General features: G+C 36.5%; 2 protein-coding genes across 5 annotated transcripts in view; one reads left to right on the top strand and one right to left on the bottom strand.

The window, feature by feature from the left end:
- The first annotated feature begins 45 nt into the window (after positions 1–45).
- Btg3 (BTG anti-proliferation factor 3) lies at positions 46–19,980 on the top strand. 3 transcript variants are annotated; one of them, XM_055617855.1, is made up of 6 exons: positions 46–181; positions 937–1,016; positions 2,766–2,944; positions 7,138–7,275; positions 13,993–14,200; positions 18,504–19,980. In XM_055617855.1, the coding sequence occupies exons 3-6, from the start codon at positions 2,772–2,774 to the stop codon at positions 18,741–18,743; spliced, it is 759 nt and encodes a 252-aa protein (XP_055473830.1). In that variant the 5' UTR covers positions 46–181; positions 937–1,016; positions 2,766–2,771; the 3' UTR covers positions 18,744–19,980. The 3 variants fall into 3 exon arrangements, with proteins under 3 accessions (XP_055473830.1, XP_055473831.1, XP_055473829.1); XM_055617856.1 differs by lacking the exon at positions 937–1,016; XM_055617854.1 differs by lacking the exons at positions 46–181; positions 937–1,016 and having other exon boundaries at positions 1,593–2,944.
- The window catches only part of Cxadr (CXADR Ig-like cell adhesion molecule), a 50,125-nt gene continuing 48,506 nt past the window's right edge, over positions 19,249–20,867 (bottom strand). Inside the window, exon 8 of one of the 2 annotated variants that reach the window (XM_055617853.1) lies at positions 19,249–19,800. In XM_055617853.1, coding sequence (XP_055473828.1) covers positions 19,759–19,800 — 42 coding nt within the window. In that variant the 3' untranslated portion in view covers positions 19,249–19,758. The remainder of the gene's footprint in view (positions 19,801–20,867) is intronic. The other variant, XR_008721368.1, reaches the window with a different exon arrangement.

Genomic DNA, 20,867 nt, shown 5'->3' with positions numbered 1-20,867 from the left:
CCTCCACCTGGACAGACGCTGGCTTCTGGAAATCGCGGCAGACGCCCGCCTCTAGAAATGCGTTGCCAGGGAGGGGGGACGACAAAGTTCGAAACTCCTAGAAGGCCGGGCTTGTGGAACAAAGTAGAACTTGAGGAGCCGCCGCCGCGGTGACGACGTCCCGGGGTGACGTCACCAAGCGGTGTTTAAAAATGGGAGCTGGGGGGGGGGCGGTTGTGGGTGGCTCTAGACGCCTAAGGTGTGGGGTGTGGTGCTTTCCCGCTTCGGTGGTCCTTCCACTCACCCCCTCCCCAGACCTAGACTTCCCTTGTTTGCCTTTGGTACTCCTGGAGCACTGATAAGAGGGGGTTAATTTTTCAGCTATTCTAGTCATTCCTTCAAACAGAAAAATAAATAAGTCCGTATGACTCATCTTCGGGTTACAAACCAAAAGCCACCACTAAGTGGTTCTTTCCTTCCTTTATTTCTTTTTTTGATATGAAATTGAGCAAACAAAGGCAAATCCCCAAACTGTTGTGTAGCACATATTGGCCGAATTGATGAATGAGAATGCTCTAGGAAGCAGTAGATTTCTTTAGTGTGAGTCTTTTATTTTGTTTGGAGTGGAGCTTATGCAGTTCCATCAGCAACTTTTCTTGTCCAGATTGTGTATTCAGTTCCACTGGGTTTTTGTTGTTGTTCTAGCATAAGGTGCTAGAAATGAACCTTCGTAAAGTGGGAAATGCCTCACATTTCCAGCAGTTGTGGTTGTAGAAGTTCCGTGTACCCACACACCATTCTACGGGAATTCCATCCATTGGATGGTAACAACAGTAGAAGGGGAACTTGGTGTTCTAAGAATCTCTAAGAGGAAGGTTTGGGTATCTTCCCATCCGGGATCAGAGGGAGTACAGCTGCCAGGACAAATCTCGGATAACTATAGAATTTGTTTCACAGTGAGGTCCCTTGTTGGCATTTGCACACAGAGTAAAGGAGTCACATTCGACGAGAAACTTAAAAGAAGCTAAAAGAATCAGGTGTTTCTTTTCCTTTCTCTTTTAATTTTTAAGAATAGACTGTTGTTAAGCTAGTTCACTGTTATAATCAATACAGTAGGGCCTGTCATTGGCTCCCATAAAGATGACGTTACTTAATAAATGCTGCATCTGAATTTCCAAGTTACTTTCATCAGCCAAATGAATGAGCTCATCTGGAAACACATATATTCAAAACAACCCCCTGAACAGCCTTTGTAGATTAATCAAAGATAAATCGCATTTTCTATTTTAAGAGTCCTTTGATGAAGTTCCAAAATGTAACTGATTATTTCACTTAATTTTCTGTGAGTGATCCTGAATTGACGTTCTGTTGGATGTGTTTTAATGCTCACTATTTTTTGTTTAGCTTTTTAGGAAAATATATTTATACCTGGAGAGTAAGTACAAATTGCTCAGTGCAACTGGGTGTGGTAGAGCACGCCTATAATTCCAGCATTCAGGGAGGCAGAGACAGGCAGGCAGACCTCTCTGTGAGTTCAAGGCCAGCCTGGTCTACAAAGTCCAGGACAGCCAAGCCTACACAGAAAAGAAAAAAAAAAAGAGTTCAGTGCTGAAAACTTTTAATGTGTAATAGTTTCATTGAAGTATAATTGATATATATAACTCATATTTAAAATAAACTTAGCTGTTCTTAGTATAGCAGGTTGTAAAGCCAGGAGAGCACTCACTTTTAGAAAAGTACCCTTGGACTTACTAGATTTGTTTTCCTCCTGTTCCTGCCTTCCTGCCTCTAGGCCACCCAATCTATTTTCTACCTGTATAGACTTAACCTGTTCTGCACATTATATAGGAAAGAAATTTTAGTATGTGGTATTGTGTATTGCCTCATTGCCTTTGCATGCTGTGTTTAAGGTTCTCCCATCTTGCAGCATTTGTTAATACTTCATTCCTTATATTGCCAATCCTGTTGTACGTGTTTACTTTATTTGTCCATTTACCATTAGGTGGATATTTGGAGTGTTTCTCCTTTGTGGCTGGTATGAATAATGCTGCCATAAACATCTGTACATGTTTTTTGTCGGGCATATGCTTTAGATCTCTTGGGTTCATAGCTAGTAGAAATATTTTGGGAGAACTACAAATTTTTTTCCAAAATGGAGCTGTAGTACTAGATTTTAAAGTGTTTTTACTTTTCATGTGCATGAGTGTTTTGGCTACATGTATGTATGGCTACCACGTTCATACCTGGTACCCTCAAAGAGCAGAAGAGGGCCCTTTAGAACTAGAGTTACAGCTGGTCATCAGGGTATTGTGGGTTATGGGTATTAAACCTAAATCCTCTGCAAGAGTAGCATGTGGAGCCATCTTTCCAGCCGTGAGTGCCAGATTTTAAAGTTCTGTTTTCATTTCAAATCCTTTCACAGAGTTTTAAATTTAGCTAGAATTTGACTGATTTAGTAAAACCTGTGTAGTAGTTATTACAGTGATTCTTTTTGAGTGGTATCTATTTTATTTTTGTCGTCGGAAGCACAGTATGCTCTCCACTGAAGTACTACTTAAAACTAAGTAGAAAGAATCCCAGGAGTATTTCCTAATAGGTCTCTGAGGACTAGAAAACCTTAGGAATAATTACTAGCAATGAAATGCCAGACAAAACTGAAGGGAGAAGGACAGCTGGAAGTGGGCACATGTTGTAGCACTTTATTCTCCAGTTGTCAACGTGTGTGTGAGTATGTAGTGTCTGTTGTTGCTGTTGTTTTGTTTTTAAGAGAACTTTTGTCTTTACAGGGAAAAATGAAGAACGAAATTGCTGCTGTTGTCTTCTTTTTCACAAGGCTGGTGCGAAAACATGATAAGTTGAAAAAAGAAGCCGTTGAGAGGTTTGCTGAGAAATTGACTCAAATACTTCAAGAGAAATATAAAAACCACTGGTATCCAGAAAAACCATCAAAAGGACAGGCCTACAGGTGAGAATCAGACTGGACGGTGAACTGGATGAAGTGGCCATTGGTTTGTATAATGGCTACAAGGCCAGAGGGGTGAAGGATGTTTAGAATGTGCCTACGGTGGTTTTACCTGCAAAATACAAAGCTCTGGGGTGTCATGGTATCTTTTTGTTCGTTTTTGTCCAAGTTCTTGTTGATGGAGTCCTGCTGTTTAGCCTTGGGAGGCTGGAGCTATGAATGCACCAGTTAGCTCTTGTGAATAGGCTGGCTCCTGTACATTTTGCTGTTATTGAGGACACTTAGTGTTTTTCACAAATCTAGAGGATCCTAATTTTTCTGAAATGAGCATGGTAATTAAGAGTTAAAGGAAAGTAGTCTCCTTGTATCTAAAAGTAAAGTACACACTCCATGCTTTTCTTTTTCTTCTTTTTAAAAAGAGGGCATTGGTGGCTCACACCCTTAGTCCCAGCACTCAGGAGGCTGAGGCAGGCAAATTGCTGAGTTTGAGGCCAACCTGGTCTTAAGAGAGAGTTCTAGGACAGCCAGGGTGATTTAGAGAAACCCTGCCTCTAAAACCCAAAAAGAAGATAAAATGGTAAAGTAAGATAATCAGGCTGGGCCAGGCATCGTGGTAATAGCCTTTAATTCCAGCACTTTGGAGGCAGAGGCTGGTGGGTTTCTGTGAATTTTGAAGCTAGCCTGGTTTATATAGTGAGTTCACGACAGCAAGGGCTATGTAGAAAGACTGTCTCAACAAAGAAACAGAAAAAGGTAAACAACCTGACATGTTCTTAGTCTTCAGAATGATGATGGCATTTATGAAATCTTCTTCATGGTGTAAGTCTGGTGAAGGTAACTGGACTATGTGCCTCAAGTGGTAAATACTGGCTTGGGGATTTTAAATCAAGTCTTGAATGATTCCAGGTCTTCATGAGCTTGTACACACCATAGTCTCTACACTGAGAAGACTTTATGTGCAACTGACTTGTATTTTGATTTGTAAGTTAAAGAAGAACAAAGCAGGCTAGACTTTAAGCTGTAAAAAATAAAATAAAATGCCCTGACATGTTCACTTTTTACAGATGCATCTACTGAGAAGCCAAAGAGGTCATTTCCTAAACTAGCTGTCATACCATAAGGGGGATTATGGACATGTCTCTAAATTTAAAGTGAACCGCTAGTTAACTGACAACTACAGTAATCTATTTTATTTGAGCATGTTTTTATCTTTGGTCTTGGTTCTACAAACCAATACTTCTTCTGTGCTTTGTTGTAAAAGTCTTTTTGTTTAGTACTTAAAAGTATAGAACTCTTTGAGGAATCTAAGACCAAAGTGGAAATACAATTTTGTTGTTTCTCATTTGCTTAAAGCCAATTGAGGTTTAATATTTTGATGACAAGGGATAAACCAAGGTAGTTTCTGCATTTTTTTTTCATAATTTTTACATAAAGTTTTCTAGTAAGTTGGTCAAAATTATGAATAAAAGTAGGTATGTAGCTGTTGAGTTAGGTTCAAGTAATTTTTTAGCTTCTTATTTGATTGTCTGGTTTTTGTTTTGTCTTTTGTTTTTCCCTGTACGTATACTTATTTTCTGATAGTGAATAGTTTTTGTGAATTAGAGTTATTTAGGCTTTTTATGTTGGATGGCTGCTTTTGGAAGTGCCAAGCTACTGAAAAATAGAAGCACTGTCAAATTAATACAGCAAAATCAGAGTGTACCATTTCATTTCCATTAATTCTAAAATCTTGAGAAAAAGTCAAATAAGACTAAATTGGCATGTGATCAGAAGTATCAGTGAGTCATTTTTTAAGTAAAAAGCTATTAGACTTCATGGTAGATTGAAAAAAAATAAGAATGTTAAGTTTTAAATGTTTTCTACCTTTTATACAAATGTGATATTTGTAGAAGACACTTTGGCAATATAAGATCTGTAAAAATAGTCATATTTTGAACATTAAGTTTCAGAATCTTACCTGGAAACATAATCAGAAATGCAAGCAAATACGGATGAATACAGAAGTCTCTTACATGTTATAATGGGAAAAAAATTAACCATCAGCATTTAGTAAATAATATACTGTTTTCATGCAGATTTTATAATCTTGCATTTGAAGAACAGTTAATAGAAAAGTAGTTCCAGTATGTAGGGTTAAAAAAAAAGCATAAAAATGTGATATATCTAAATTTGCTATAACAAATAAGTTATATCTAATATTAAGGCTTAAGCATCACCATCACTCTTACGGTGAATATAGTATATAAAACATGAGCTCCACAGTCTTAACTGCTTCTGATGGTGTGATGCATTGGACTTGAATTATCCTATATAACATTAGAATCTGTAGGGTAAGTCAAAAAAATGAAGAACATCTTACATATACAGTTTTTATATACAATAAATTTTATGTTCAGAAAAGTAATTTTTTACTCTGAATTTGCTAGTTTTAATAGTGCCATTAAAAATCGAGAGGGACTTTGGATGAGCTTTTGTTAAGAGGGGGTTTTGTATGCTGTAGATCTAAAGTTGTTCATACACATTAGGTGATCACATTATTTTCAAACTACACATGAACTTTGGGGTTGGTGGCCTGGATCTGACATCTAGAGTCAAGGGTGTGTGATATTGGACAATTCCTCAACTGCCTCCTTTTTTTCCCTTACAAAGTGAAAATAATATCTAGCTCATGAAATAAAAAAAAAAGTTAATTGGAAACTGGGTATTGCATAGTACATGGTCAAAAAGAATTACTATGTTTTAGGAATATTGTTGTCTTAGGAGAACTTTTTACAATGAAGATTAAAATCAACTAATGAAACAATTTAACTTTAAAACTAAATATCACATTAGTACTGTACTAGTAATTAAAACACTGGTTGAGAAGTCTTGTTGGGTTACAGATTTATCACTTACTATTGGGTGCTTGAGATTGAACTCAAGGCAGTTGCTGTACCACTCAGCTCTCTCCACCATTTTCTAAGTAGCACATTATAATGGATAGTCTCATTGTCAGTTGATTTCTATTTCCATATTTTGTATCTTCAGGTATGTAGAGAAATGAAACAGCTTACCTAAGCTCACCTAGTAGATAAATTCTAGGAATAGCATAATGCCAGGTTATCTTAGTTGAGTATTGGTTGAAAACAGTAAATATATTTCATCTTTTTCATTGTTGCTACATTTTTCTACTTACTCAGAATGCATGTTTTGAAGTACAAGTTTATTCATGCTATTGTTTATTCACTGGGGGAAAGTAGATTTTTATTTTTGAGGACAGTAGAAGGGGACAACAGGTTAGGCAGTGAGTATGGTGCTGCCTGCAGCTGCTAGCTATATTTTCTACATTCCAGTGGTTGAACATGGAATTTCTTAGGTTAAAATGTAATGGGCTTTATTAATTAATTTTTTTCTAACTTATTTTGGCAACTTAGATAAAAAAGTTCCGTATAACAGAAGTAAATAGAGGCAGTAATGATTCAGGATTACATGTTAATCATAAGTATATGATGTGCATGGTCCATGAATCATTCTTTATTTTTGAAGTAATTATAAATGAAGTAAAAGCTGTCTCCCTTAAGATTTAACCTTATTACCCAGGATGTAAAAACATGTTAGTGACAATAAAACTTGTCACAAAACAAATGCAATAATATTTGAGGCACTTGTTGGAGTCTTAGTAGTTACAGATTTTATCAACTCAGTCTTCAAAACTTTATAATGTCAGGCTGACGATATAGTTCAGTTGCTAGAGTACTTGCCCAATATACATGAAGCTTAGGATTTGATCCCCAGCAATAAACCAAGTGTGAGGGTTTATACCTGTAATCCAAGCATTTGAGAGGTAGAAGCAAGAGTAACATCCTTAGCTCAATAGCAAGTTTGAGGTGTGCCTGTGATACATGAGACTCTTGTTCCCCAACGCCCAGCAATTGTCAAGAGCTTTAAGTAGCTATTTCACATCTGTGCTTATTTGATGTACATGTGCAATTCTGTAGTCTCTGATAAATAAAGGGACTGGTGACTTCCCACAGGCATCTTTCTTCTGTTTTCACCAGGCTGGGCATTCTTCGTGTTGCCTTTCTTGTCTGAAGTTCACACCTGAACTTCAGGATCTTCATCAGGGTATTTTTATTACACACTTTCACATAATTGATATGAAAGATTTACAGTTGAGGTTCAGTTATAACTATTAATCTAATTCTGTTTTGTTATAGATGCATTCGTGTTAATAAGTTTCAGAGAGTTGATCCTGATGTCCTGAAAGCCTGTGAGAATAGCTGCATCTTGTACAGTGACCTGGGCTTGCCAAAGGAACTTACACTCTGGGTGGACCCATGTGAGGTGTGCTGCCGGTGAGTCTTCAAGTTTAACAGCTGAACTGATTTTACCAAATTTTCTCCTGTGTGTCTGACCTGTATCGCTTTACATCCAAGATCTGGCAGTTTGGCGTTCTCAGAAAAGATTTCTAAAATTGCCCTCTTAAAGTGATGATGAAGAGCTATTGAATATTTTATACCATGAAGAACTCAGAAACAGGTTTTCCTAGAACTTTGCCAAGGAAAGTTTTATTGTACACCAAGAAGCTGAATGTAGAACTTACATACCTAATCCTCTCTCACGGTCTTTCATTCATGTGATACATCCCTTTATTCAAATTAGGAGCGCTGATTCCAAATAAAGGAGGATAGTGACCTTTAGTGCCTCTTATTTCTTATTTTAGATAGCTTCGTAGCATTTTAAAGCTTCTATTCTCATAATAGAAATTGCTTCTCTTATCTCAAACAACTATAAAGGGGTGTTAGATATGAAATCTATTTAAAGTTCTAATAAAAACATAACCTAGGCACTTGTGGGTTTTCAAAAAATTAAAGCAGCATTCTTTAAATAGTTCACAGGAGAACAATGGAGAAGAAGTAGTTATCAAATTAAAACATAGTATTATTTGTGACAAATTACAAATATCTACAAATAGAGTTGAAGATAACAGGAAAAGATGACAGTGTGGGTGTCACTTGATCTGCTAGTGACGGTTGAGGGTTGTCACTAGGTGGCAAGTTGGGGAAGAAGAAACAGCATGAGCTAGTAGCATGAACTCCCACAGTTTTTCTGAGGTAGTGCCCCTGGGGAGCTTCTCTCTCTCTCTCTCTCTCTCTCTCTCTCTCTCTCTTTCTCTTTCTTTGAGAGTACAATTATCTTGGCCTCTATTCATTACAGTGAAGATATGAATCTAGCTGTGTACTGTAGAGATGATCACAGCCTTTAACTTCATATTTAAGGAAGATGAAAATGAAGATAAACTAATGCTAAAAAAAAATGCATGTTCTTCTAAATTTTACCAGGAAAACTCCTGATAAACTTGACTTGCCAGCACTTGATGTAAAAGTATTATTGCTGTGGGAAATTTTCAGGGGAGATACAGGTTTATGGAAGTGGAATTTCTTTAACATTCTTGTTTTGCTTGAGGGAAAAGGAAGACTAAGCTGTGTTGAATTTTGGTCAGAGATATCAGAGATAGTCAACATTTTTAGATTGTGTGATTAGTTGAGAGGTCAGTGTTCAGCTGGAGAGGTGGCTCAGTTCGTTAAGAACTCTGGCTGCTCTTCAGAAAACTGGGTTCAGCACCCACATGGTAGCTCACAAGTGTCTGTACCCGTAGTGTCAGAGCTACAACGCCCTCACACAGACATTTGTGCAGGCAAAACATGAAATAAATAAAGATAAATAGTCATTAAAAAAAAACCTCAAGGATACTTGCGTATTAGAGTTAGGGGACGTTACCCATTGAAATCCTGCTGAAGACCTCAGTTTACAAGAATTAAAAAAGTGACTATCATAATGTTGCTGTGTTGAATCCAGTCCTCCCAACCTTTTTAAATACTTTTATTTTGAGTCAGTAATGACATAGATTCACTAAAAAGATTTATTGGCAATACACTTACAAAATTTATTCCTAATATCAGATGTTACAAATTTTAGGGTCTGTGAGATATGTAGGATCCATAATGGGGCATAAACCCCATTATTTGAACTCTCTTAATTGCTTTGTTATTTCTTTCAGTTTCTTTCTATGACAAACTATACATTCTTAATACTTCTCACAGAAGATACATTGTGTATCTGTTTGTTGCCTGAATTTCTGTGCACTGTGAATGCCTGGTGCCTGAAAAGTCCAGAATAGGGCAATGGAACCTTGCAGCAGGAATACAAATAATTGCAAGCATATGGATGCTGGAAATTGAACCCAGGTTCTCTGGAAGATCAGCAAGTGATCTATGCCATCTTTCCTACCTTATTATTTCATCTACCTCTTCTCTTTCTTCTTCTACCACCTCCTCCTACTCTTCCTTTTTCTTTTCTTTTCCTTTTTTTTTTTTTTTGGAAAAGCAAGTTCTCTCTGTTGTCCTGGCTGCCCTGAAACTCACTATGTAGAGCAGGCTGGCCTCAAATCTCCAGAGATCTATTTTTCTCTAAGATACAAATCTTATAGTGCTCATTGGAACGGGCAGATCCTCTCTACTGCTTACCTGATTGTACTATAAACAACTTCTTTAAACACTAAGTTATGTGAACTGTGAGGCAAATAGCCATTACCAACTTCTTCCTCTCTACAACATGGCATGATACAGTACACATAGCTTCGACATGCTTTTTGAAAGTACTTAAAGTTTGGTATTTAAACATGAAAGTTTTGGTTGTACTTAACTAGACAGTTCATTCTTTTTTTAATTAATTTTTTATATTAATTACAGTTTATTCACTTTGTATCCCAGCTATAGCCCCCGCCCACATTCCATCCCAATCCCACTCTTTCTCCCTCATTTCCTCCCATGCCCCTCTCCAAGTCCACTGATAGGGGAGGACCTCCTTCCCTTCCATCTGACCCTAGCCTATCAGGTCTCATCAGGACTGGCTGCATTGTCCTCCTCTGTGGCCTGGCAAGGTTGTTCCCCCCACAGGGGGAGGTGATCAAAGAGCCAGCCACTGAATTCATGTCAGAGACAGTCCCTGTTCCCCTTACTGCGGAACCCACTTGGACACTGAGCTGCCTTGGGCTACATCTGAGCAGGGGTTCTAGGTTATATCCATGAATGACCCTTGGTTGGAGTATCAGTCTCAGAAAGGACCCCTGTGCCCAGATTTTTTGGTTCTGTTGCTCTCCTTGTGGAGCTCCTGTCCCCTCCAGGTCTTTCTATCTCCCCTTTCTTTCATAAGATTCCCTGCACTCTGTCCAAACTTTGGTTATGAGCTTCAGCATCTGCTTTGATACACTGCTGGATAAAGTCTTTCAGAGGCCCTCTGTGGGAGACTTGTGTCCTGTTTCCTGTTTTCTCCCTCTTCCAATGCATGTCTTGTCTTTCATAGTGAGGATTGATCATCTTACCCAGGGTCCTCCTTCTTGGTTAGCTTCTTTAGGTAACAGTTCATTCTTAATAATGCCAGATAATGAAAACCTACTGTGGTTTCATCATATTAGTTTATGAAAATCTTCACACTCAGTAACTACTAATAGGTTTATATATGGTTATGACTTTTCCCCAAACTGGCTACTGTGTAAAGCTATTTTTGTTCTTTTGTTTGTTTCTTTCTCTTTTTCTTTCTGAAATAGAGCCACACATTCATATCTATACTATGTAGATCAGGATGGTCTCAAACATGCCTCTACCTTCCTTGTGCTATATTACAGCCATGTACCACTATGCCTGGTGTGTTGTTGCTTTTTTTTTTTTTTATACAAATTAGCTTAATACTGTAGTGTATACCCTCTGATCAAAGAATAACATAACAACATGATCTCTGTAAGGTAATAAAGAACACTGAGATAAGGAAATGTATGTTTGAAACCAAACTGGAAATATAAATATTCTAGAAATTAGAACAATGCTGATATAAAAGAAAATTGAAAAAATCATTCCATCTTAAAAAAAGTAACTTGGGGCTAAAGAAATTGTTCAGATCTTGTACTGCTTTTCCAGAGGACTCAGACGTTTGGTTCATAGCACATATGTAGGGCCACTCACAACCAGCCTTATACTCCAGAGGATATGATGCTTCTGGCATTCAAACATACAGCACTTAGTATGTCCACACCCACAAACATAAACATAACTAAAATTAAAAATTAACACATTGGTACACTTGAGACCAAGGTGCTATTATAAAAATGAGATGTATTTAGATAGAACATTATTTCGTGTCATACAGATAACATAAAGCTTAGTAGTTTATCAGTTGGTGAAATATTTGAAAATACAGAATAAGTAACATTTTTTTTCCTGTGATGAGAAAGTCTAAGAATAGCTGACAACTTAATCTGTTCAATATTACTTTAAAACTTTTTTGTAATGTCTACCTCTTTCTGTTAAAGGAGCAATAGGCAAATATTGATTTGCTTCATAGTAACTAAATTAGCTTTTAGCAATACATCATTGAGAATGGAAAGTTTAAAAGTTGCCCTTTTTTAATTCTTATAAGGAGTTAACTGTATATTCTTAATATTACAGGAATATAGTTAGTAGTTTCGTTTAGCATAAAGCCCTCATTCCAAAGCACTACGAAGGCAGAGATGCACAAATTATTTGGTTACCAAAAAGATCTGAGTTAGTTCAACAGATCCATTTAATTATTATGTGCCTACCTTTGTTTTAGATCTCTGTTTCTACAAAGACAGTAATTTGTTTTTCAGTAAGTTTCTTGCCTTTTTATTTTCCCTGAATTTTAACTCCATTAATGGGCAAAAATGAAGATACACTGCATGTATTCTATGTTATGAGTAACTCAGCCAAACTGCTAAGCATTTAGAGATAACAATTGCTAGAAAGATGGCTCTGAAGTTGAGAGTGCCTCTGGATTCCCCATCCACTGGATGGGACACTAAGACCAAAGGAGACTAGCTGGTTTGCATTTGGTCATACTAGCTTCAAGAGTCATGCTTTTTCTATTTCAGTCTATGAGGTTGAGGACCACTGGCCTCTTAATTTTCTTACTTTATTTATTTATTTATTATGGGTATTTTTTTTTCAGACAGGGTTTCTTTATGTAATAGCCCTGATTGTCCTGGACTCACACTGTAGAACAGGCTGGCCTCAAACTGCCTGCCTCTGACTCCCAAGTGCTGGGATTAAAGATGTGCCACACTCTGCTTGACTTTTTACTAGCATTATATTCAAATTCCTATTGCGAATTCTACCTTAAAATTTTAGCCATTCTAATAAGCTTCATGGTTTTATTTTGTTTTCCTAGTGATCAATGATAGAAGGCATCATTTAAAGTAGTTATCTGTTGTGTGTGTGTGTATGTTAATATGTTAGTCTTTTGCTTATTTTAATTGGAATGCCTTTTAAATTATAACTTTAAAATGCATGTGTATGTCACAGTATGTTTTGTGGGGCTTAGGACTAGTTTGAAAAGTCAATTCTCTCCTTCATTCATGTGTGTTGGGGGCTTAGATCTATGTTGGAGAGTCAGTTCTCCCCTTCTGTCATATGTGTCCCAGGGATTGAACTCAAGTCATGAGACTTGGTGGCAAGTACCTTTATGTGCTATGCTATCTCACCAGATACATTGTCTTCTTATTCATGGGTATTGAGAGTTATCTTCCTCCCTCCCTCCCTCCCTCCCTCCCTCCCTCCCTCCCTCCCTCCCTCCCTCTCTCTCCTTCCTTCCTTCCTTCCTTCCTTCCTTCCTTCCTTCCTTCCTTCCTTCTTTCCTTCCTTCCTTTCTTTCTTTTTCTTCCTTTTCCCTTCCTTCCTTCTCTCTTTCTTTCTTCATTTCTTCATTCAGTTTACATCCCAATCAAAGCCCCCTCCCTCATCTCTTCCTGGTCCCATCTCCCTCCCATTTCCCATAAATCTCTCCCCTATTCCTCAGAAAAGGGGAGCCCCACCACCACCAACCGACCCAGCACATCAAGTCCCATCAGAACTGAGCATGCCCTCTTCTTCTGTGGGCTGGTGAGGCAGCCCCAGCAGGGAGAAGTGATAAAAAAAAGCAGGCAAAAGAGTCCATGTCAGAGACAACCCCTGTTCCCCTTACTAGAGCACCCACATGTAGTACAAGCTGCCCATGAGAGTTGCTTTCTAAGGGTGTGCTTTTGGGTAGGTGAGGAAAAGGGAAGGATCTGGCAGGAACTGGGGGAGGGGAAACCATAATCAAAATATGTTGAATGAAGAAAATTTTATTTTAATTGAAAAAAGAAAATTTGTGAAGAAAAAAAATGTTGCTTTTCTAAAACTACATTAAGATATTATATTTCTGCTTTGTAAACATTTCCTCACAGTTGGTAACTTCTCTTTTATTATAATAATATCTTTTGAAGAGTAAAATATTTTACTTTCTAAAGTCCAGATTGTCAGTTTGCTATTTGTCTATGTTTTATAAATTAAATCTATCTAATTCAGGTGCTCAAGAAACATTTTATGTTACAGGTTTGATATTTAGGCCTACCATCCATCTTCAGTTGATTTTTATGTAGTGTAGGTACAGACTGAAGTATTGGTGGTGGTTTTTGTTTTTGAATGTACACATCTGTTTTAAGAAGAATTCTTAAGGTGATGTTTTCCTAGAAATCCCAACATAATATAATTCAAGCAGAAGTCCTTTATCATCCTCATCATTTTTCCCTTTAATCTCAGTAATTGTCAGAAATCATTTGTCTGAAAATGCAAAAAAAAAAAAACACAGGCCCTGTCAAAATAAGTATGGGATATTCTAGTTGATTTTGGACAGTGGCCATTTTTAAATACATTATAAACTTTTTACTGTAAAGAAAATATCATTGATGTACACAAAACATAATAAAATGTGGATTGTGATGTTTCAAACCATTTTTTGTTTGATGTTAGTGGAGAAGGAAGTATGCACTTTTACTTACACTTCAATAGAGTAGAAGTAAGACAATTATAGCCTACTTGTGCTTTTGATATTAAATGTGCAGTCCAGCTCTGAGTTGGTTCCTTCATTGCCTTGGAAGAGTGGCATGACTAGACATGTTTAATTGTTTTATAAACCTTTCTTGCTTTTTTTTAATGATATGTATGTTTTTTTGTTTGTTTATTTTAATGTATACCTAGGTATGGAGAGAAAAACAATGCATTCATCGTTGCTAGCTTTGAAAATGAGGATGAGAACAAGGATGAGATCTCCAAGAAAGTTAGCAGAGCTCTTGATAAAGTGACCTCTGATTATCATTCAGGATCCTCTTCTTCAGATGAAGAAACTGGCAAGGAAGTAGAAGTGAAGCCAAATTCAGTGACTGCAACACCAAGCCCTGTGTACCAGGTAACCACACAATACACTCTGTTACTGGGCAGCAGCAAATGACAAGACGTTAGTGTGCCTGGTCAGATTTAGCTGGCCACAGTTAGGCTGTCCAGGGAGTCTTTAGAAAATTCTGAATCTCAAGTCTTCACTCTTACACACATACTGATAGAAAGCTGCTTCTCCGAGGTTCAGATTGGCATTCTATTCACTTTACCAAAAGTAGACTCCATTCCTCAGTGACTAGGAAAAGTATATATATTTTTAAGAAATATGCTGTCCTCAAAAAAAAAAAAAAAAAAGTTCATAATAAGTATTCCTGATTGTTTAAAAATTCCTTTAAAAAAAGGCACCAGTAACTTTTTTAGTCTTTTGATACTTCATTTATTTCTTTAGGTTAATTTTCTTACTATTCTTCCTTTTTTTTTTTTTTTTTTATCATTAAAGAGAAATTTTACTGAATTGTATTTTGACTAGTGTTTTTAGGTAAAAACGAAAAGAAGGTCTCTCGTGTTGCTCTGACTGTGGAAACATCTTACAGCAAATGTGTTTGCATTACAGATTCATTTATGTTATTATATCTATGTATTAAAAAACATTAACTTTCTAGAAATTTGATTAGCAATATTGTTTAATAAAACAAATTTTATGGTCTCATATTTTAGTATAATTTAAAGTATACCTTCATTTATTAGTCTGAATTAGATGTAACTTAATGTGCAAGTTTATAATGAAATCAGTGCTAGAATGATACAAAAACTTGTACATAATGATTAAGATGCTTTTGAGTTTATGCCAGAGACAGCCCCTGCTCCCCTTATTAGGGAACCCACTTGGAGAGTGAGTCTGGCTACATCTGAGCAAGGGTTTTATGTTCTCCCCATGCATGGTCCTTGGTTGGAGTATCAGTCTCTGCAGGGCCCTTTTTTAGGGGGATGATGGGGGCTCTGTTGGTCTCCTTTTGGAGCTCCTGTCCCCATCATGTCTTTCTGACTCCCCCTGGGGGGTGCAGCCAGTTCTGATAGGCTAGGGTCAGATAGAAGGGGAGGAGGACCTCCCCTATGAGTGGACTAGGGGGAGGGTATAGGAGGAGAAACGGGAGGGATTAGAAAGAGACGAGGCCATAGCTGGGATACAAGGTGAGTAAACTGTAATAAATAATTTTTAAAAAAAAATTTTAAAAGGTGCTTTTGAGTATGACAAACTAAGCTTTCAAATTTATATAATGATATAATGAACATTTCCCCATTGAAATTAATTTCTTCCTCTCTTGATTATGTAATTGTGCTTCCTTGGATTGACAGGAAGGATAGTTATAAAGATTATTGTATATTAGATATGTATTTTTATAAAGTTTTTATAAAACTTTTCTCTTTTGAGGGAAGGTGTCACTATGTAGCCTAATTGGACTAGAACCAACTGCATAGACTGGACTGGTCTAGACTCGCAGAGATCCCACCTCCTCTGACTCCTAGATACGAGGATTAAAGGCATGTGCAACCACATTCAGCAAAACTTTAAAAAATAAACATTTATTAAAACTATACAAAATTGCAAATCAAGACAGTAAATATTTAAGAGTATAAAACAGAATTGGGAATTCTTCCTTTCTCTCCAGCTCCCTCTCCTGTCTCTTTCCATTCAGTGTTATCACCAGGCTTTGCTTTTTGTTTTGTTGTTTCTAAGAGTGGTTGCCTTTATATCATTTTTCAATTCTATGCCATAAATATCTAGGGCATTTTTTCTCTGTGTATGTTGCCTTATATATTGCAAATTGCCTTTATTGAATTTCCTGGAAATCATCTAAATGTGATGATTTTTAACTTGATTTTGTTTTTACTCAGTCAAGCAAGAATGTAAGTCCCACTGACTGCTCTTAATTCTTTGTAAGTAAATTGACCTTTAAGTTTAAAATCAATTTACATTTTTTTTTGAACCAATTGGCATTTATTTTTCCCCATCACACAAGAATATTAGAAAGGTGTGGAAATTAAGGTATCTTACACACTTTTTTGATAAATATTTCTCTCTGGCATTTTCTATTCCTCAACAAAAGATTTCATAGCAAAAAAAAAAAAAAAAAACAGAAAAACTTCTGTCTAAGCCCTGTGTAGAGAGTTGATATAATTGTTTTTTGGTAATTAGTTTTTAAAGTATATTCTGGAAATAAGTCCTTAACACACAGGTATGATGAGAATATATCATCTGTGATTTTGACTTTATTTTCTAATTGTGGCATGGTGGCATACACAGGAGACAAGAGGCAGGCAGATCTGTGAGTTTGAAGCCAGCCTCGTCTACAAAGCAAATCCAGGACAGCCAAAACTACAAATAGAAACCCTGTCTCGGGAGGGGGGGGGAGCAAAAAGCAAAAAATCGAAACAAAAAACAAGGAATCTAAAGGAGGATTATCTGATAAAGACCACATTCATATTTCCTTTGGGTGTAGGGTCTTTGTACTGTAGTGTTTCTAGAAATTGCTTTTACAGTCAGTTCTCAATCTTTCCCAAGTTGATCTTTGGACTTAACTCAATCAAAATTCCAAAAGTCCATTTCTATTAAGTAATACATTGGTTCTAAATTTTTAAGAAAATAAAATTTCAGGGCTGCCATGAATATAAAACTGTTCTGTGTATCAGGATTACTAATGGTTTAAGGATATACAATGTGTCATTGGAAAAAAAAAATAGAAACTCTAGAATAAAGTCTCTTTTATACATTTAGCCCACTCGCCACTCTTACAGCAGAATACCAGAGCAATTAAGGTGGAAAGTCTTGAATGGGTTCTAAAACGAGGGAAAAGGCCAAAATGGATCTAAGTGCTGCCAGGTAGCCATGCACCCATGTAAGAAAACTAAATGGTTAATGTTTTATATATATGAAGAAATCTGGAGAATTGTCTCGTAAATGTCTCCCAGGGGTCACAAAAGAAAAGTTGATTTTTATCACTAAACATTTTTAATCACCAAAAGAAAACATAAGAAAATGAACGACCAAATCATAGAAAGTATATTCTCATTATACGTAGGTGTTATACTTTTTTAAAAAACCACTCCAAAAAATTAGTAAGCCTGGAACAGCAGAAGGATAACAAGGGTACAGCCAGCTTGGGCAAGTGAGACCCTGTCTCAAAATAAAAACAAGAAAAGAGAACTGGGGGAATATAGCTCAGTGGTACAGTTATTTATCTAGTATGCACAAGGTCCTAGGTTCTATTCTCAGTATTGCAATAATAATAATAGCAATAATTATAGTAGTAAGGCACAAATAAACCTAATTAAGAAATAGACAAAATTAAGAATGTGCAAAAATTGTATAAATGGCCAGTAAGCACATGCAAATGTTGGATCTCATTTGTCCTCAATGAAACACAAATGAAATTAAAACAAAATGAAACATGACTTTTTCTGAGTTAAACAGTCTAGCAGCATCAGCTGTTGGTGAAGAACAGAAGCAGCCAGATTTCATAAGGAGTATAAAGTGATGACACCACTTGGAAAAATTGACACCTCTCCCTCTACTAGTCAGCATTCTACTCCTCGGTATTATTAAGAAAAATAAAAATACATCTTGAAAGCCAAATGTAAAAACTTCAGGTGTATATAGATGTGTTCACAGGTACAAATGTAGATTTTCCTTTTCAAAATATACACAAAATTGGTTCATGTCATTGTACCATCTGAATTAAATGTTCTACAGAATCTTAAATATTAAATAAAACATCCCATACTTGGAAGGACAGATTAGAACCAGAAAACCTAAGGAAAGAATTTGAAAACTGCTGATGAGAGTTTAAATAATGTGAACTTGATATTGCCTACCTGACTTACTTTTAAGATTTTTGTGCCCAAGTACTAAACAGGCTAAAGCATAATGATCTGCAAAGTTTCATCAAAATATTTGGCCTTTGTTCTTAAGACAATTATTTTTTTAGTAGGCTTTGGCTTGGGGCATGAAAATTTGTGCTTCAAAGCTCCCTTAGTGACTCCTTACTTAACCAGCTATAGAAACTTGCCTAAAGCCCTAAAACCTGTTGTATTCTTAGGGCTTACCATTCATTCTATGTTTGCATCTTTGATACTTGGAAGATCTTTTTTCATTTATTTAGTTTTTTTTTTTCTCCATTCAGAAAGTACACATGAGCTGTTAATGAGGTGTGGGTTTTTGTTTCTTAACATATTTAATTGTAACCGTAGGGATGAGGCCTAGTCTTAAGGTGAATGGTAGGTTTGTGTTTAGTGAGCGGCCTAAAACTACTTAGTTTTTACGGAAAAAGTAGATTCTTTTTCCTTCGAATATATTTAATGCTTTCTCTCTCCTACAGATTTCAGAACTGATATTCCCACCTCTTCCAGTGTGGCACCCATTGCCCAGAAAAAAGCCAGGAATGTATCGAGGGAATGGCCACCAGACTCACTACCCTCCCCCTGTTCCATTTGGTTATCCAAATCCAGGAAGGAAGAATAAACCATACCGCCCAATTCCAGTGACATGGGTACCTTCTCCTGGAATGCATTGTGACCGAAACCACTGGATTAATCCTCATATGTTAGCACCACACTAGCTCATTTTGATTTGTGCTGTCATGTTGATAGAAAGGAAGACTATACCTTACTATATACTAAAAGTTCATACTTGTAGTGAAGTTAGATGGACCAGACCATCAAACTTATTTTTATAGAAAAGCTATTGAGAATACTCTTTCTTAAAAAAGTATATATATATGCACTTTAGATATATTAAAATAGTTTGAGAAACTTTATTAAAGTTAGTCAAGTGCCTGAGTTTTTAATATTGGACTTGAGTATTTATATATTGTGCATTGACTCTGTTGGATACAAAAACACTGTAGGAGTGGGCAATGTGTTCTAGCACCTTTGAGCATCTACTTTATGGAGAGTATATAAGTTATTTATACACAAGGAAATCTATTTTATGTCATTATTTAGAAGAATTGCGTGAAATCATGTAGTTGCAAATAAAAAGTAGTTTGAGGCATGACAATGTGTGGTTTTGTTCTGTACATAGTAAAAGGAGAAGGCAGAAAAGATTCTTAGGAAAAGAAATAATTTAAAACTTTTCTTAAAAAACTTTATTGAACATATGTTCCCCCAAAGCCACATATCAAAATATACATGTAAAAAAATTTTACTGGCAGTAGCTAATTGAAAATATAAATACAGTAACTTTCAGCTATCAAAATCAGTATGTAAATGGGACCTTTGTCACCAGGATTTTGGCCCCTAATAATTTTATAGAACATCTGAGTTACATGCCTTTTACCATTAAAGAAAGCAGAAATGTTCTTGTAGCCGGTCTTAATCTACCTTGTAAACTTGGTACAGTGGGAGTGCCTGTAATTCCATAACTTCAAAGGTTGAGGCAGAAATCAAGACAGCAGGGCTCACCTCAGCTACATGGCAAATTTGAAGCCAGCCTGGGCAAGATGATATCCTTTCTCAAAAAAATTAAAAACCAAAAAAAAGAAAATTGTACTTTTTTTTCAAAAAGCATTAGTCTTTACATGAGTTTTAAAGTAAAAAGTACAGTACTTCAGATTCTTCAGTAGTCCTTCATGTTTATACCACTGTAATCCCATCGGTCTTATAAGCATACGAGAACTAAAAAAAAAAAAGGAAAATTCATCTGAGTTTGGGTGTTGTTAAGGTAAACTTATAAATTAAGACCAGTAATACTTTCCCCATCACTAATCTTTATGTTTTTACTCTGAAATTATTGAAATTAACCAAGAGTGATCACAACCTCCTAGTAACTGATTAAAAGACTTTGGCTCATCCAAACATTCCTGTTGTCAATGTTTCTTTGTTTCATTTAGTTTGTTTTGGTTTTATGAGATAAAGTGCCTCTACATAGCTCTAGCTGTCTTGGGACTCACTATGTAGAACAGGCTGGCTTTAAATTTACAGATCACCTGCCTCTGCTTCCTAAGCACTGAGATTAAAGGTGTTTGTAAACATGCCCAGCTCTGTTGTCATTTGTTAAGATAGCAAGAATGAAGTTAACTGCTCAGTGATGTGAAACAAACAGCAGAAATTCCTAATATTCTGACTTTTAAGCTATAATGATTTTAGCATTTCTAAAGGATAATATCAACTATTCCCAAGTTTTTTCCTACTTAGTATCACAAGGAAGTTTAGTTTTAAAATGAGAAGGGGTGAAGGGAAATATTTTGAGTTAGGACTCTTGTCTCCCAACCGCTGATCTCAAATGATCAGCACCCCAGTGCAGGGACTGCAGCCTTGTATCATCTTGGCTCCATTGAAAAATGTTTAATAGGCCCATTGCTGTTGTGTTGTTAAGTACTGGGAGATTTTTACAGAGAACACAAACACACAGCTAGTGTTGGGAAGTTTGGAATACTTCTGTCAGAGAAAACAGCATTTGTTCTATTTGCTTATCTTACGGGTATATGAACTTGTTGGACAATTTGAAGTGTAATAGCCATTCAGGAAGAGAAGCTGAATGTTAGCACTTAAGAAATTACTAGAACTCTGCACCTTACTACAAAAGATAACTCTAGTCAGTGAGATGGCTCGGTGTATAAAGGCACTTGCCACCGAGCCAGATAACTTTGCTTTCTTGGGCCCACATGGTGGTAGGGGGCACATCCAGCAAGTTGTCTTCTGACTTCATTTGCATGGTGTGGCACCTGCACATGCCTGTGCAC

This window comes from Psammomys obesus, unplaced genomic scaffold (genome assembly GCF_907164565.1).
Source record: "Psammomys obesus unplaced genomic scaffold, mPsaObe1.curated_primary_1811, whole genome shotgun sequence".
In the NCBI taxonomy this organism is placed as follows: domain Eukaryota; kingdom Metazoa; phylum Chordata; class Mammalia; order Rodentia; family Muridae; genus Psammomys; species Psammomys obesus.
This window is presented reverse-complemented; position numbering and strand designations above follow the sequence as displayed.

What these genes read in the sequence shown, in the direction of transcription:
- Btg3 (XM_055617854.1), top strand. Translation starts at nt 2,616, where the DNA reads ATGAAATGCCAGACAAAACTGAAGGGAGAAGGACAGCTGGAAGTGGGC. An exon ending in CCATGTGAGGTGTGCTGCCG is followed by an intron (nt 7,276 to 13,992) that starts GTGAGTCTTCAA and finishes ATGTATACCTAG; the next exon opens with GTATGGAGAGAAAAACAATG. An exon ending in CACCAAGCCCTGTGTACCAG is followed by an intron (nt 14,201 to 18,503) that starts GTAACCACACAA and finishes TCTCTCCTACAG; the next exon opens with ATTTCAGAACTGATATTCCC.